The sequence below is a fragment of the Salmo salar genome, chromosome 19 (assembly GCF_965601325.2).
Source record: "Salmo salar chromosome 19, fSalSal1, whole genome shotgun sequence".
Lineage (NCBI taxonomy): Eukaryota > Metazoa > Chordata > Actinopteri > Salmoniformes > Salmonidae > Salmo > Salmo salar.
This window is the reverse complement of record NC_138309.1, coordinates 14,097,501-14,112,663: the sequence shown is the minus strand read 5'-3', so window position 1 is coordinate 14,112,663 and position 15,163 is coordinate 14,097,501. Positions and strand designations below refer to the sequence as shown.

General features: G+C 44.3%; 1 protein-coding gene across 1 annotated transcript in view; it reads right to left on the bottom strand.

Annotated features, from left to right (window-relative positions):
* col11a1a (collagen, type XI, alpha 1a) overlaps positions 1-15,163 on the bottom strand; it is a 94,444-nt gene that overhangs the window by 11,689 nt on the left and 67,592 nt on the right. The window contains 13 exon segments of the mRNA XM_082966038.1: positions 1,144-1,197; positions 2,358-2,411; positions 2,530-2,583; positions 3,048-3,155; positions 4,595-4,648; positions 5,364-5,417; positions 5,565-5,618; positions 5,771-5,824; positions 8,569-8,676; positions 8,914-9,021; positions 10,188-10,403; positions 12,572-12,625; positions 13,713-13,802. Of these exon segments, the coding sequence (XP_082822164.1) occupies positions 1,144-1,197; positions 2,358-2,411; positions 2,530-2,583; positions 3,048-3,155; positions 4,595-4,648; positions 5,364-5,417; positions 5,565-5,618; positions 5,771-5,824; positions 8,569-8,676; positions 8,914-9,021; positions 10,188-10,403; positions 12,572-12,625; positions 13,713-13,802 (1,062 nt within the window).

Genomic DNA, 15,163 nt, shown 5'->3' with positions numbered 1-15,163 from the left:
GCTGATTTTCATTTCAAGATATAATTTAACACCCGACAAAAAGAAGTTAATGCATTATTTGGGATTCACTAATGTCGGCTCCCTTGAGCTAACATTAGCCTACCACCAATGATGTTTCACTTGATTACTTCCCAGGGCACGTCGAAGGGAATTTATATGGCAGTAGCTTTACACAATAAACGTCAGATATGATTGCCCTCGGTCATCACGATCATAAAAAGTATTTCAAATTCAATCTAAAACGTTATCTTTGCCTTGGAGACCAGCAAAATGTCAAAAACGTCCATTTTGAACTGGGTGAACTGAGTCAGCGGCGGCTGACCTGTCTGTGTAATGGGATCTCACTACACTACAGCCATTCAATCTAATGTTACTAGCGTCATGCCTTTGTTTGGCCGTGGCTGTCAGTCAAACTAGCCTAGATCAATAGTGTGTCAGGGGAGATATCTCTCTTCCCTCAGCTAGACACAGGTAAATTAGTTTTGGGCCTTGACGCTTTTTTAGTTTTCTGTTTTTTTTTCTTCTTCTAAAGCCTATTTTCAATTTCTCACTGAGAAAAAAAATTATATTTCAGACATCAAGCCCTTCATTTCTCTATGGGCTTTGAGATATCTTTCATTTCCATGTACAGACGGCTCAGTGGGCTTTGAGATATCGTTCATTTCCATGTACAGACGGCTCAGTGGCCCTGACCCTGCAAATATCACACATTGTTTTTCTCACCCACTTTTTTGATGAGAATGAATCATGCAGGCTCTCTGGGGGAAATTGAGTTGTAGAGTTTGGAGTTATTGTTCAGAGTAAAGAATTCTCACCTGAGGACTATAGGTTTAATCAACTATGACTGAGTGCATTCCATTGTCTGGTTTTATAATCAGATGAATATATTTCATAGAGCTATCTCAATAGGTGTTGGATATGGGACAGTTGGGTTCGGTCACACAATCAAATCTAGGCCAAACGGGGCTTGATCAGTGAGTTACGATTAAACGCACAATATAAACGTACAAGATTGTTCAATCTTTTATCTGATAGGGGTCAAAGCTGCAGTATGATGCCATTTCACATAACAAACAGTGATGCTGACGTCTGTGGTGTGTTGGTGGTGATGATGACTATGATGATGAAGATGTTTAGACTTACTCTCTTCCCGGGAGGACCAGGTGGACCAGATTCACCAGATGGACCAGGAGGACCCTGGGATGGACAGAAGAAGAAGAAGACGAAGAAGAAGAATAGAAGAGAGAAGGTAAGAGAGTTAGGGGTCTTCATGCACATTAACAGTGTGCTGTGTATAAAGGTATATTAACATGATACAGTATATAGTCATATTCTTTGAAATAGATAGTACAAAACCACCATTATCCTTACAAATAGAGAAATGTATGACTGCATATTGACATTAGACAAACTGATATCTATTTTTGGAGTCACACACAGTAGTCTGAAATATCACGTCTGTTTTCAGAACCTGCTTCACCCAATTATCTCATTTAATTGGAAGCAATCATCGCACATTTAGGTTTGCATAACCAAATATTTGACGTACACAAAATTAGAAAGTGGAGAATACAACTCAGAGTGGATAGGAATTTACAGAATTAGTCAACTGTGTGATGTGGTTTATATTGAACCACTGTTAATCAGAGAATGGGAAAAACATGTTCTCCCTTTCAAAGTTAAACGTCACTGAGCCATGACAAAACTTTATGATACTTTAACTTCACTTTCCATAACACCTTACTCTGAGCCAACACACACACACACACACACACACACACACACACACACACACACACACACACACACACACACACACACACACACACACACACACACACACACACACACACACACACACACACACACATCGTGACCTCATTCCTATTGCATTTAAAGTTTCCTTTTATTTTCCCAGCACTTGCAAATCCCATTTACATCCATCAATGTTAATAAGTATCGTAATTCACACCCTCACAAAGGCTTAAATCATCTGATTTGTTGTTCATATTTCTAATTAAAATCTATAAAATGAATAAACAGACTCACATACTGTACTAGACCTTAAGAAGTAAATTATATGATTCAATGTTCTCTATTGCAGGTACTTATTCATAAATAAAAGCTTATGGGAATTTACTACAGGCCAAGCACACAAGGGGCTTTAGTGGTTATGCTAAATGGGATAGGCTATTTGTATAGACCATTATGACAGACTAATAGTTAATGGTGATGGTAATGCGCTCGTACAGTCGCCCGCTATCGTGCTGCCAACTGTAAACCAGAGCTATATAATCAAGTAGATTTTTCAGTCCCCTTATTGTTGTGTTAATGATATTTATGACGTATGGACTTACAGGCTGACCAGATTCACCATCCTCTCCTTTCTCTCCCGCAGAGCCATCAGTTCCCTAGGGAGAAGAGATGTGAACATGTGAGATGGATCACAATGATCTAGGTAATGGTAATAGTGGGATCTTTACAGTTGAATTAGTTGTATAATGATGTATTAGTTGTATAATGACTTACAGCAACGCCGGCCTCACCGGGTGGACCAGGGTCTCCAGGGAAACCAACCGGTCCCTGGAAGGTGAAGGAGAGGCAGGAGAACAAATAAAACACCAGTATAATATTATCAATAATATACAAAATACTACAATCTTCAACGTATGTGACCAAGGCCAACACCATCTGGTTTGTTTCTAATGGTTGTCATTAATCTGATGATGAGAGGTGCAGCTTTATGAATAGACCATATCAACTGTCAAAGGCACTTTGTGTAAACCTTGGCTCCCTGATGCTGCAGACGGTAATGTCAGCAAAGCACTCACCACAGTTCATTACCACATTCAAAAAGAGAGAGAAAAAAAACAATCTGTCCTAATAAAAAGGCTTTTTAGCTCTTGAAACTTGGCCTAAAATTAAATAAACCGCTCAGAAGCAATCAAGGCCATTTCTTTTCGTTCACAACTCCAAAGTATCTCATATAAACGTCTGTGCTTCTATCCCTGCGCAGGTCTCTTATTGGGCTAGAGACTGAAGCTTACAGGGTTGCCTTTGGGTCCATCATCTCCAGGGGGTCCTTTGGCGCCAGCGGGTCCGGCAGCTCCGGGTGGTCCTGCCTCTCCCTTGTCTCCTCTCTCGCCTTTAGGCCCCTGTAGAGAACAACAGATACCATCAACACTCAGGAGGACCGAGCTGGAGCATGGATACTGAGCAGTAGTAGTGTGTATTGTTAGGAATTGAGGTAGGTAAGTGTTTACGCCACAGTCAGGCGTTATATTTCACTTATATTTCACATATTGGGGTCACTTTGTGGAGCAGAGGTGGTAGTGGTACAGGTAATGTTGTTTATATGTACTGAGTAAGGTATCTCTTGATGCGACAGGTAGCCTAGTGGTTAGAGTGTTGGGCCAGTAACCAAAAGGTTGCTGGTTTGAATCCCCGAACTGACAAGGTAGAAATCTGTTGTTCTGCCCCTGAACAAGGCAGTTAACCCACTGTTCCCCGGTAGGCCGTCACTGTAAATAAGAATTTGTTCTTCACTGACTTGCCTTGTTAAATAAAATGTAAAAAAATGTAAAATGCTCAAGGCGATGCTTCCTGACTATTGAGCTATTTAAGCATGTGTTACTACAGAGTACCAGCATATTTCAGAGAATACAATAACAATTATAACAAGGAAAATAGTGATTCATGTCTTGCTTCCATCCATGACTGGTCGGCATGACATGTTCTTTTCATGAGAACATTTCAAAAGCTCTACAGCAAAACCGATATCGAGGGCCATTTTCTGCATTCGTTCTGGGAACTCTTGAGATATAATGAGTTGGATTAATAAGCAAGATTATTATCCAGGCTACTCAGAGTTCACCTCTCCCCTGCTATTTCAGACTAGTCATCTTTTCGATCTGCTGTTGTGCTCACATCATGCTAATGATGAATGGAGATGACAACCCATCAATACACTATGATGGACTAATTCCATAGCAATTACCAATCAAATCTTTAGAACTACCTCACAGGGTTAGGTAGGTGTCAACCAAAACACCTCTACGAAAACATTACCGAATGATTTTGGTCATGGTTCTGGAATGTACAGAGGATTCCATTGGTACTAAACTACCTCAGGGAAACAGCCATCTTGAAAGGTAGACGTTGTGTACTCTATTTTTGCGATGTTTAGTAGCCATTGGTGTTAAGTTCTAGTAGCCATTGTTCCAGAGCTGAGACTGATGTGTTCATATGGCTGCAGGAATCATCTGTTAAGAGTCTGGGAAGTGATTCAGCTTGGCAGGGCTGTGTTACCATAGAGCGTTGGCCAGAAACACACTGAGAACCACGCTGTGACGCTGGCCCATCAGCAGCAACACAGGACCAGCAATTACTACCACTCACATCACTAAAAGGACTTTGCATGTCTACGTGTTGTTGGACAGTACGCCATGTGTTTACGTGGGGTGTTATGAACTAATACATAATCATAATCATTGTCCTGGTAATAGGGAAATACACAAACACATGATGCCTTGGATGATAGATAATTATGTGAATGTAGACGCAGACACACAGACACACTGAGACAGAGACTTACTCCAGTTCCGGGCTCTCCAGGGGTTCCTGGGTTGCCAGCTTCACCGTTTTCACCCTGTAAATGAAAACACCATGTTAGAATCTCTGCCAAGATAGACACCCTTATGAATACATTATCTACTAGATGACATTATCCACTTGTATCTAGATGGCATTATACTGTTGTCAAAATAGACTCATAGGCTCTAAAACCCTATGAGTAGGCTAACAATACATGTCATAGTGGGTGTTGAGTGTCATTAGGTTTTAGAATCTCTCCCGTGATATACATTAATAGACATGAATGATTACATTATCATGTTCCCAAAATACAGTGGGTGTCAAAACACAGGGCTCTCAAACACGGTGCATAACAATATAATTTGTAGTGGTTGATGCTGAGTGTCATTCTGTTGAACTTCTGAGCTCCATTTACATAGATGTGATGGCATTAAGGCTAGTCAGAGTGCTCTCTCAAAGTGATGGTAACCTTCCATGGATATGTTTCATATTCTGGAGTCGTCATTCCGTTGCATTAAGTATTGATGGTGGGGGCCGGCTGCCAGATGGCACTAAAATGGAGGAGTGGTGTTGGAACTGTTGTAAAATAGGCATTAATAGTGTCAGAGCACTAACTCAGACACAGGCTGCCATATGCAATTAATGGAGTCCTGGAGATAACATCAGTGGACTGGGGAGAGGGGAGGGAAGGGGTCAGTGGAGGGACGTTGGCAGGATTTCCACCCCAGACACACACTCCGGACTGTCTTGTAACGGGTGCACGCCCTCACCTTCTCACCCACGCCTCCCATGGCACCCACACCACCGGGAGGACCTTGTGCACCCTGACAGGAAACAGAAAAGAGGAGAGAGGAGTCAGCATTCATTACCTCAGGAGAGACAGATTTTCTATGTTATCATATCGGTTTGGGTGACATTTGGTAATGTGACGATGAGTTATTGGAGACAAAAGATTGATGTGTGGTACATACATCAGCTCCACTAGGACCCTGAGGACCTCTGGGACCAGGTGGACCGGGGGGACCCTGTAAAGAAACAACAGGAAGTGATAGGGTCAAAACAGGAAGTGGGTTCAAGAGTGAAACGTATTTCTCATTTCGATAAAAGATTCAAATACATAGAAAACGATTTATTTGGAAAGTGATACAAATTGCTTTAATTATGATTATCTGCTCACCATCGGACCGACATCGCCGTTCTCACCCTTCTCTCCTGGAGGTCCAGGAAGACCCTGAGGGCAGACAGAAATAAACAAGCAACCGTTTCATTATTCTGGTTTAGCTTGAGGAAACATGCAGGTGTAATTGAAAAACTAAGCAAAACCTTCAAGAATAGGTTTATCAATTGATGCACTTTATAAACTGTACCAGATGTCTTTAATTTGGTTAATGCTGATTCATTAGACAGAAATGAATTGGTGATGGCTGTAGTGTAGCTTTTAGTTGACCACTGTAAACGGTACACTGTGAACAAAGAGTTAGCAGAGCCCATCGCTCTGTCAGTTTCCACACCAAGGGAGTGATAGAAACCAGACTCCATTCTGTGTCTTAATTAATTCATCACCAATTAAACATTCTGTCCAATCTCTCAGTTCTCTAATTCTACAGATAAAGTTGTGCCCCTCTCTCTGTCACAAAGAGACACCAGGGAGACATTTGTCCATGGCGACAGACACAAACTGCCATCAAGGAGAAATGACTCTTTTCACACTGTGTGACTTTGTGACCAATAGTGAGTTTATGGGAAACAAAATAAGGCGACGAGATTAAACAACACTGAATGTCAAGTATTTCTCTATGGCAAAATGGAGGTAATTTGTTCCTAACCAAAAACCCAGACATGGACCCAATCGTTCATTTCCTTGCATGTTAAGTGGACTATATGGTTGAGGCGTCATATGTACGTTTGATCCCTGACATTTCAACTTTAATTGCTTTGGTTATTCACGATTCAGTCTCCTCCACTATTCAAAGGCAGTGTGTCTCTGTCGTCACCATGAGGAGCGAAGACAAAGATCTCATTTTATCTGCTATTTACTCTCCGTTACAACAACCTATCTTCCTCAAATACCTACGCCCTAGGGAGGAAGCTGCGGCTGAGACGGACTGTGTGTGTGTCTGTGTGTCTGTGTGTGTAAATGTGCCCATGCGCGTGTCCGTGTGTGTGTGTGTCCGTGCATGTGCAAGTCTGTGAGTGTGTGTGTCTCTGCATGCTGATTTGTCCCCCTGGAGTGGAAATCTCATCAGAACGGTGGTCTCCTGAGTCAGAGATCGTTAACAGGAACACTGATTATGCACCACAGAGTGGAAAGAGGAGAGTGTGTTCAATGGCCTACTGCCTATTGAAAGAGGTCAGTCCACGCAATTAATGAAATAGCCATGGAAGTGAATTACGCTCAATTAAAAGTGAATTGAATTGAATAGCCAGGAAGATTGAAACTTGAGACTAGCGGGTATAGTCTGTATAATTCCATCAAGACAATGACCTGGGTTTAATGAACAGCTAATTCATTTTGCTCATAAAGACAGTCCCTGTACTGTACCACGGACTCCCTTACATTGATGATTCCCTTACGTAGATGATTCCTTTACGTTGATGATTCCCTTACGTTGATGATTCCCGGCCTTACGTGAGATCCCGGATGTCCTCTTGAGCCCCGTTGATGATTCCCTTACGTGTCCCCGGATGATTCCCTTACGTGACCCGAGTGATTCCTTTACGTTGATGATTCCCTTACAGTGTCCCCGAGGCCCGGAGCCCTGGCGCCCCTGACGTTGATGATTCCCTTACGTTTATGATTCCCTTATGTTGATGATTCCATTACGTTGATGACTCCCCTACGTTGATGATTCCCTTACGTAGATGATTCCCCTACGTTGATGATTCCCTTATGTTGATGATTCCTCTACGTAGATGATTCCCTTACGTTGATGATTCCCCTACGTAGATGATTCCCCTACGTTGATGATTCCTCTACGTTGATGATTCCCTTACGTTGATGATTCCTCTACGTTGATGATTCCCTTACGTTGATGATTCCCTTACGTTGATGATTCCCCTACGTTGATGATTCCTCTACGTAGATGATTCCCCTACGTTGATGATTCCTCTACGTAGATGATTCCCTTACGTTGATGAGGTAGATAGAAACTCAGGAGAACACCTGACCATATCACTGCTTTATTATACACATCAACCACATTACCTTTATATTTAACACCAACTAACTTAGTATATCTTTTTTCACATCATCTCTATGCTCTTTAGTTACTGAAACATCTAGTGTGGGGAAACTAAACCAAACTATACAAACTGATAATTTACCTCTGACATTTCATTACAAACGGACTGTCGGTCAGAAGACAGTGCATTCATTGTCTTCTGACATCTGTGCTGACCCAGAGTCCCATCTGTTGGCAACTGGCCCTTTTATCCACCTATATTAAAATACCACCATCCAAGACCAAATAGAAATCCTTTTGTATTGAAATGCTTTGTGAGGTCAGAGCACTCGGATCAACCCTACTCATTAGCCAGAGTGTCCATTGTGCGCTCTGAATGCTCTGAGGGCAAAACGCTCTGAATTTACGAACGGACAATCTGACAATGCTCTGAATTTACGAACGGACAATCTGACAATGCTCTGAATTTACGAACGACCCAGAGTGCACTCTGACACTCCAGACTGAATTTACGAACGCACCCTAAGACTCACAGAGAGAATGGATACATCAAATAGTTTGCATCAATACCAGTGGGATCCATGGTTAAGTGTGTGTGTGTGTGTGTGTGTGTGTGTGTGTGTGTGTGTGTGTGTGTGTGTGTGTGTGTGTGTGTGTGTGTGTGTGTGTGTGTGTGTGTGTGTGTGTGTGTGTGTGTGTGTGTGTGTGTGTGTGTGTGTGTGTGTGTGAATGTTTGTCCCTGGAGTACAGGTGGTGCTAGTGTTTCAGGGTGTGTTTGAGGTTCCCCACCCACCTGCAGACCAATGGGACCAGGGGGCCCGGGGAAACCTCTGGATCCTTCGTCTCCCTTCTGTCCGAACATCCCCTGCTGACCCCTGGGACCGGGCTCTCCATCACCTCCCTGAGGACACAGTAACCATGTTAACACACCGATGGAGCTAATGGCAAAGCAATACACTGGATGTACAGCATGTAGCTAACAGCACAGTACAGCAATACACTGGATGTATGTAGCTAACAGCCCAGCTAAACCGACTGCAATGGAATTTGAATGAAGTTAGCATGTATACTGTAGCTGAGTGTCTCCCCAATGGGGGCTAAGGTGGGTCCAAGGCTGGACAGAGACAGAGATACTCACTGCAGGTCCTGGGTTACCGATGGGACCCTGGAGACCAGCTGGGCCAGGAGGACCCTGTTCACCCTTGTCTGCTTTGCTTCCCTTCTGACCTGGCTCTCCAACCTCTCCCTGGGACACACAGGACACACATCACACACAGGACACACATCACACACACAGTATACACACACATAGGACACACACACACAGGACACACATCACACACAGTATACACACACAGGACACACACACACACAGGACACACATCACACACAGGATACACACACACAGGACACACATCACACATAGGACACACACACATAGGACACACGCATCACACAGGAGGACACACATCACTTGTATCTGACATTTCTACAATAACATCTACTTTAAATTGCCAACCTTGTACAGAACATCTAAACACTTACAAACTGTCAGAGCATTGGCAAATGAGTTAATTACCTGCAGTCAAAATCACTAGATCGAAGATGCAGAAATCAGTCTAAATTTGGATTCAATTTGTGTGTGGGAAGGATACATGCGATTTTAAATACAAGTGATAGATGGTGTTGGAGATTAGTGGACAAGTCCATTTAAAGCTCCACTGTGACATATGTTTGGCAGCTCAATAGATGGGCTGGATCGTAACCTTCTGGGAAGAAATTATAGCTGCAGATTAAACAGAGACAGTTTTTCCCTTTTATATCTCTTCTAATTACATTTAGTTTGATGATTGGTTATGATGATGGATATGCAGCCAGAGACAGAGAGAGACAGAGAGAGAGAGAGAGAGAGAGAGAGAGAGAGAGAGAGAGAGAGAGTAGAGAAACAGATAAAGAGAGAGAAAGTAGAGAGAGAAAAAAGAGTACAGAGAGAGAGAGAGAGAGAGAGAGAGAGAGAGAGAGAGAGAGGGAGAGAGAGAGAAAGAGAGAGAGAGAGAGTAGAGAAACAGATAAAGAGAGAGAAAGTAGAGAGAGAAAAAAGAGTACAGAGAGAGAGAGAGAGAGAGAGAGAGAGAGAGAGAAAGACAGAGACAGTAGAGATGTATTTACAGTGCAGATGGTCCGTGTATGATTCATGTGAAACTGCTGATGAAGATTGATAAGCGATCTGTTTTACTCAAAACATTTGGCCCAGATTTAGGGTAAATAGGGAGGGCGAGAGAGAGAGAGAGAGAGAGAGAGAGAGAGAGTCGATAGAAAAAGTAGAGAGAAAGAGAGAGAGAGCGGTCCTTGGAGAGGTCCTGGGTCTGGTCTGGACTGGGCCAAACCAGATGGGGAGGGTAGGGAACTAACCTTGTCACCGTCCTCTCCGGGTGGACCCTGAGGTCCGGCGGGGCCAGGCAGACCCACTGGACCTTGGACTCCATCCCGACCAGCTGGTCCTTGGGGACCTTTCTCACCAGGCCCTCCCTTCTCTCCAGCAGGTCCTGGGGGCCCCTGAGGGCCTGTTCTACCAGATAAACCGATAGGACCGGCAGGTCCAGCAGCACCTCTCTCACCAGGGGAGCCCTGCGAGAGAAAGGGGTTGAACACACTTTAAAGAGAGAGATCGAGGGAAGATGCTCATTCAGACTTCATAGGTCACGTGGGGCTGAAATCATACATAATATGATTAATTAAATCCTTCCATCTACATTACAAAGCAATAATGAATCACAGGATTCTCCATTAGGAATATGTGCCTAAGAACTACACTGTGGTCCAGCGTTAATGGGTTCTACTTCTTGGAAAATATAACGTTTTTTTCTCACAAGTACTCTATTATCCATTCAGTATAAAATACAAGAGATACTTCTCGAAAGCAAAAACAGCAGCATAACCCAGGTTATTTCAGGAGGGGGGGTTCGCTATTAGCCACTTACAGCCATTGCTCTTCTTGTTTTGGAACCATTACCATTAGCTAGCCTCTCCTCTCGGAGCAGAACAGAGCAGCAGGGCTCAGACAGGAGACATTATCAGAGATGAGAAAGGAAGGGAGGGAGGGAGGAAGGGAGCAGGCTTGCAGGCAGTCTTAATCTAGCCCAGAGGAGTGATCTGACTACTGAGTGCGGGACTGACTCCAGAGGTCTTCAGGGCTCTTCTCTTCACATGCTGCCTCTGCCTGGCACATAGAAACCTAATGTTTCTACAGGGAGGTAGGCTGCTGGTGTCATCTGGAGCTCAGCTAGTGTTAATGGATAGGGTTGTGTCCCAACAACACAAATGACTTGGGGTGTGTCCCTATACCCTTAAATACCTTGTATTTCTTGTCTCCATTCCTTAGTTCATTATTAAAAGGGGAGAAGTATGGATAGCCTGTGCATGTATTAGATTGTTGATACCTTCAATGTCCTCTCAAATCAGGTTATGAAGGGAAGGAAACAAGGAGAGAGTTGTAGACTGCTGTAGAGAGTTGGGACACATCCTGTGTAGCTCAGCGGTGGCACTACGGTGGCAGGTTGGGAAGGTGAGGGATGTGTTGTAGAGTGTTGGGACACATCCTGTCTGACTGGCTGTGTGTAGCTCAGTGGCGGCGGTGGCAGGTTGGCACGGAGATGGAGGTATTTCAGATAATTGGGACACATCCTATCTGACTGGCTGTCTAGCTCAGCAGTGGCAGTCCATGGCAGGCCGGGAGATGTTGTAGAGTGTTAGGACACACCCCATGTGTGTCTGGCAGTGGCTGTGAGGTCTCCTCTGAATCGTGACACATGGCATGTGGTGAGAATGTCTGTGCGGTCAGACAACGTGATGAGTCAGTATGGAATGGACACGGTAGGCTACCCGCAACACGCTCCCATTCACCTCACAGGCCGGGAGCAGAGTAGAGCGGATTGGATTGGATTGCAGACGGGGCTGGCAGCAAACAACCACAATCTCAATTCTACTTCCCGCATGACCACTCACATGATGAATTTCTAGCTGGTGTGTGGTGTGTGGAGCTAAGAGATTGCAAAGTCACACAAACACTTGCTTCCAGAAGAAGGCTATGCATTGGAATCATTGCAATATAGCAATATGCTATATTGAATTAAGTTCATATTAGTATGCAAATCATATTTTTTCTCACAATGCCAAATTCAGACACCTCACATGTCCTGTCAAACTTTCAGCCCACTGTCAAGCCATTTAAATAGCAATTACACTTGGACAATACTCATCTAGTGCTCTAGAGAGAGATATCTGAAGACTGACATTTTAGTCCTAAAAAGTTTTGAAGACACTCCAACTTTGAGTCTGTCACCTTAAACCAACCAAGCACCTATGCCAAGATGTCAAGAGAAAGCAATTACGAAACCAGAATCTCAAAGTTATTATTGGAAATGTGTGGGATCCTGTCATCTGTTGTTCAAAGGAATCAAACTGCCATCTAGTGTTGGGAGTCATTATTGCAGGATCCTATAGAACGCTGCGTTATAGAAAAGCCTAGATAGGATCAAGGATCTGCAATGCATCCTGCTGTGCGTCAAGCTGAATATTGATCCTAGACTGATATCTACCTCTGATATAACCAAAACAATATGGTAAGAACAGCTAAGCTAACACACTGTGTTGCAGTTCTATCATTGACAGTGGTAGGGGGAATATCCCCCCAATAACCCTGTTATCTGAAGACCCCCTGAAATTTGAACAACATCCCCTTCACATTAACAACAGACAGGCAGGTAGGTGATGGTAGGTGACAGGGAGATACTTACCACGGGGCCAGATGGACCCTGAGGTCCTTCTCCTCCCTTCAAACCAGCTGGACCCTGGAAGGAAGGTGAGGAAGAGAGATGGATGGTTAGAGAGATGTGTCGAAAGAAACACACAGCCTGAAAGCCAGTGTTTGAGGTCCCCATAAGTCAGTCAGTCAGTCAGTCTGTCAGTCTGTCAGTCTGTCAGTATTGAATGGTATTCCTCCTGTCCCAGACAGAGATTGGAGGGATACTGTGAAGTGACACCTTGGGGAGTCAGTCACCATTGATCTGAATGGGAGAAAAGGTGGCTATTTATTAAGCCATATTTCCCCCTCAGGCACTTTCCCATCAAAAGCGCAGTAAAACATAACTGCTGAAATAAACATCTGTGTGTGCGTGTATGTGTGTGTACCCTCCAGTGTGTGTGTGTGTGTGTGAGTGTGTGTATGTGTGACTGGCTCCCTAACAGCCCTGCAGCACACATGGTGGTATTAGTAATGAGTCTTGGGGTGTTGCAGTGAGAGAGTAAATTACACCACTAGAAAACAATCAGGGGTAGCTGCTTGCCTGCTGAGACTGACCTTGACTTAGTCTGGAACAATGGCCCTATACCGCCTTTCATTCCCCCAGCCTAATCGCTAACACTCCCCCTTTAATAATTCATTTAGTAAATAATGCATACAACAAAACAAATAACTTTCCCCCAAATGTGATTGCGGAAGAAAACGCTTCCAGTAGCTGGGTGCATCCTAAATGATACCTTATTCCAAATTTAGTGCACTACTTTTAACTAGGGCCTATAGGGAAAAGGGTGCCATTTGGGATGTAACCGAGGTCTTTGGGTTGAATCAGGGGTTTTGTAAAATGACCCAGAGCTCAAGTAAACTACATCTCTCCTCTGCTACTTTAGCAGAGGTTAAAACTGAGTGCTCGGTTGGTGGGAGGCCTATTCAGAGGGATGTATATCTGTTCATTTGTAACACGTCTCTTTGAGTTTCCCTGCAGTGGTGGCTGGGTGACGTCCCCCTCTAGTGTATAGGCGCTGGTTCATTTGTCAGGGGTGGTGAGTGGAGAGGGGGTGGGTCCGTCATTCTCTGTCAGTGAATATAGAGGGAACCTGTAACGGATGGAGGCGTGTTGTAGCTCGGGTGTTTCTTACCGACGCGCCGGGAAGACCTCTCTCTCCCGGGAATCCTCGTAGACCAGCGGGACCGTCTTTACCTGAGGCTCCTTGGGGACCGGGGTCTCCCTACAGACACACAGCAGAGGACAGAGTGAGAAGCATCCAGCTGCACCATGTTATATGCTACCCTCGATTTTCCCTCTTTTTAATCTCATTTCTACCCTGTTCACTTCACTCCCATGCTATAGCTAATGTTATCTGGTGAAAGAAGAGTCAGACTCAAACTAAACGTTGTATTCTGAAATTTCCCTTTGACATCGGGATGACAGAAGGACTTTTCTGGATGCCGTCATTACTGTACTTCAAACGTTGTTTTAGTCTGTATTTTGAGCTCATGCATTAGTTATCCCAGCACCTTCATCTTATTCGGATAATGAACTAATCTATGAGCATCAAAAGCTCAGGTCTCCTGAATAATGGTAGCTCCATTCTGCATTCCTTCAAATGCAAAACGGATTGAAAACAATTACCCGAGAGCTATAATATCGCAGCCCTAGAGGACAACAAGCTGAGGGACAGTAAACATAAACAAAAACAAACGCAGCCAACAACAGCAGCAGTCGTATCAGGCTGCTGGGCTGTGTCCACGGGTTACAATTATAAGTCCCCTCTGCTATCCCCATGACAGACCAATCAGAGCCATTACAATGAGACAGCATAAATGGGTAGTAGCATGATGGGCAGTGGTCTCGTTTTTTCGACTGTTTTTGTATTGTTGGGCTGAAGTTGGTTGATCTGCTAGCTGGGGGAGAGCGAGATAGAGAGAGAGAGAGAGAGAGAGAGAGAGAGAGAGAGAGAGAGAGAGAGAGAGAGAGAGAGAGAGAGAGAGAGAGAGAGAGAGAGAGAGAGAGAGAGAGGGGTAGCTCGCTAAGGTTTAAGAAGATTTGACCTCCTCTGCCAAGCCCTCTCCCTCCCAAGCCCTCCCTCCATCTGGAGTGTCCCAGCAGTATTACTGATGCGTCGGACCTGGTGGTGCTGGGAAGCTATAGAGCCTGAGTGGCAGGAGGGTTGGAGTTAGCCGATGGAGTTGATTAAACTGTCTCCTTTGGGGGAGGAGGTTAAATGAAAGAAGGAGACAGAGGGGCTGGCTGGGTGGCCTTGGGACTGTCTGGGGGTACATTCCAAATAGTATCCTATTCCCTTTCTAGTGTACTACTCTTTCCCGAAGCCCTGGTCAAAAGTAGTACACAGTACATAGGGAAAAGTGTGCCATTTGGGATGTACCCTGGGAGTTAAGGCTCTGTTTTGAATAAGCCCATCCCTCCCCTAATATGACTCCTGTTTAGATCCTTAATGGACACTGTATTGCCCATTGGGATGCATGGGAATTCAACCCCTCCACAACCCCTGCTGACTTCACCAGGTGCTTGACAAAACAGTACTTTCCCATATACATCCTGGACCAAAAAAATGTGTTCAGTGGAGAT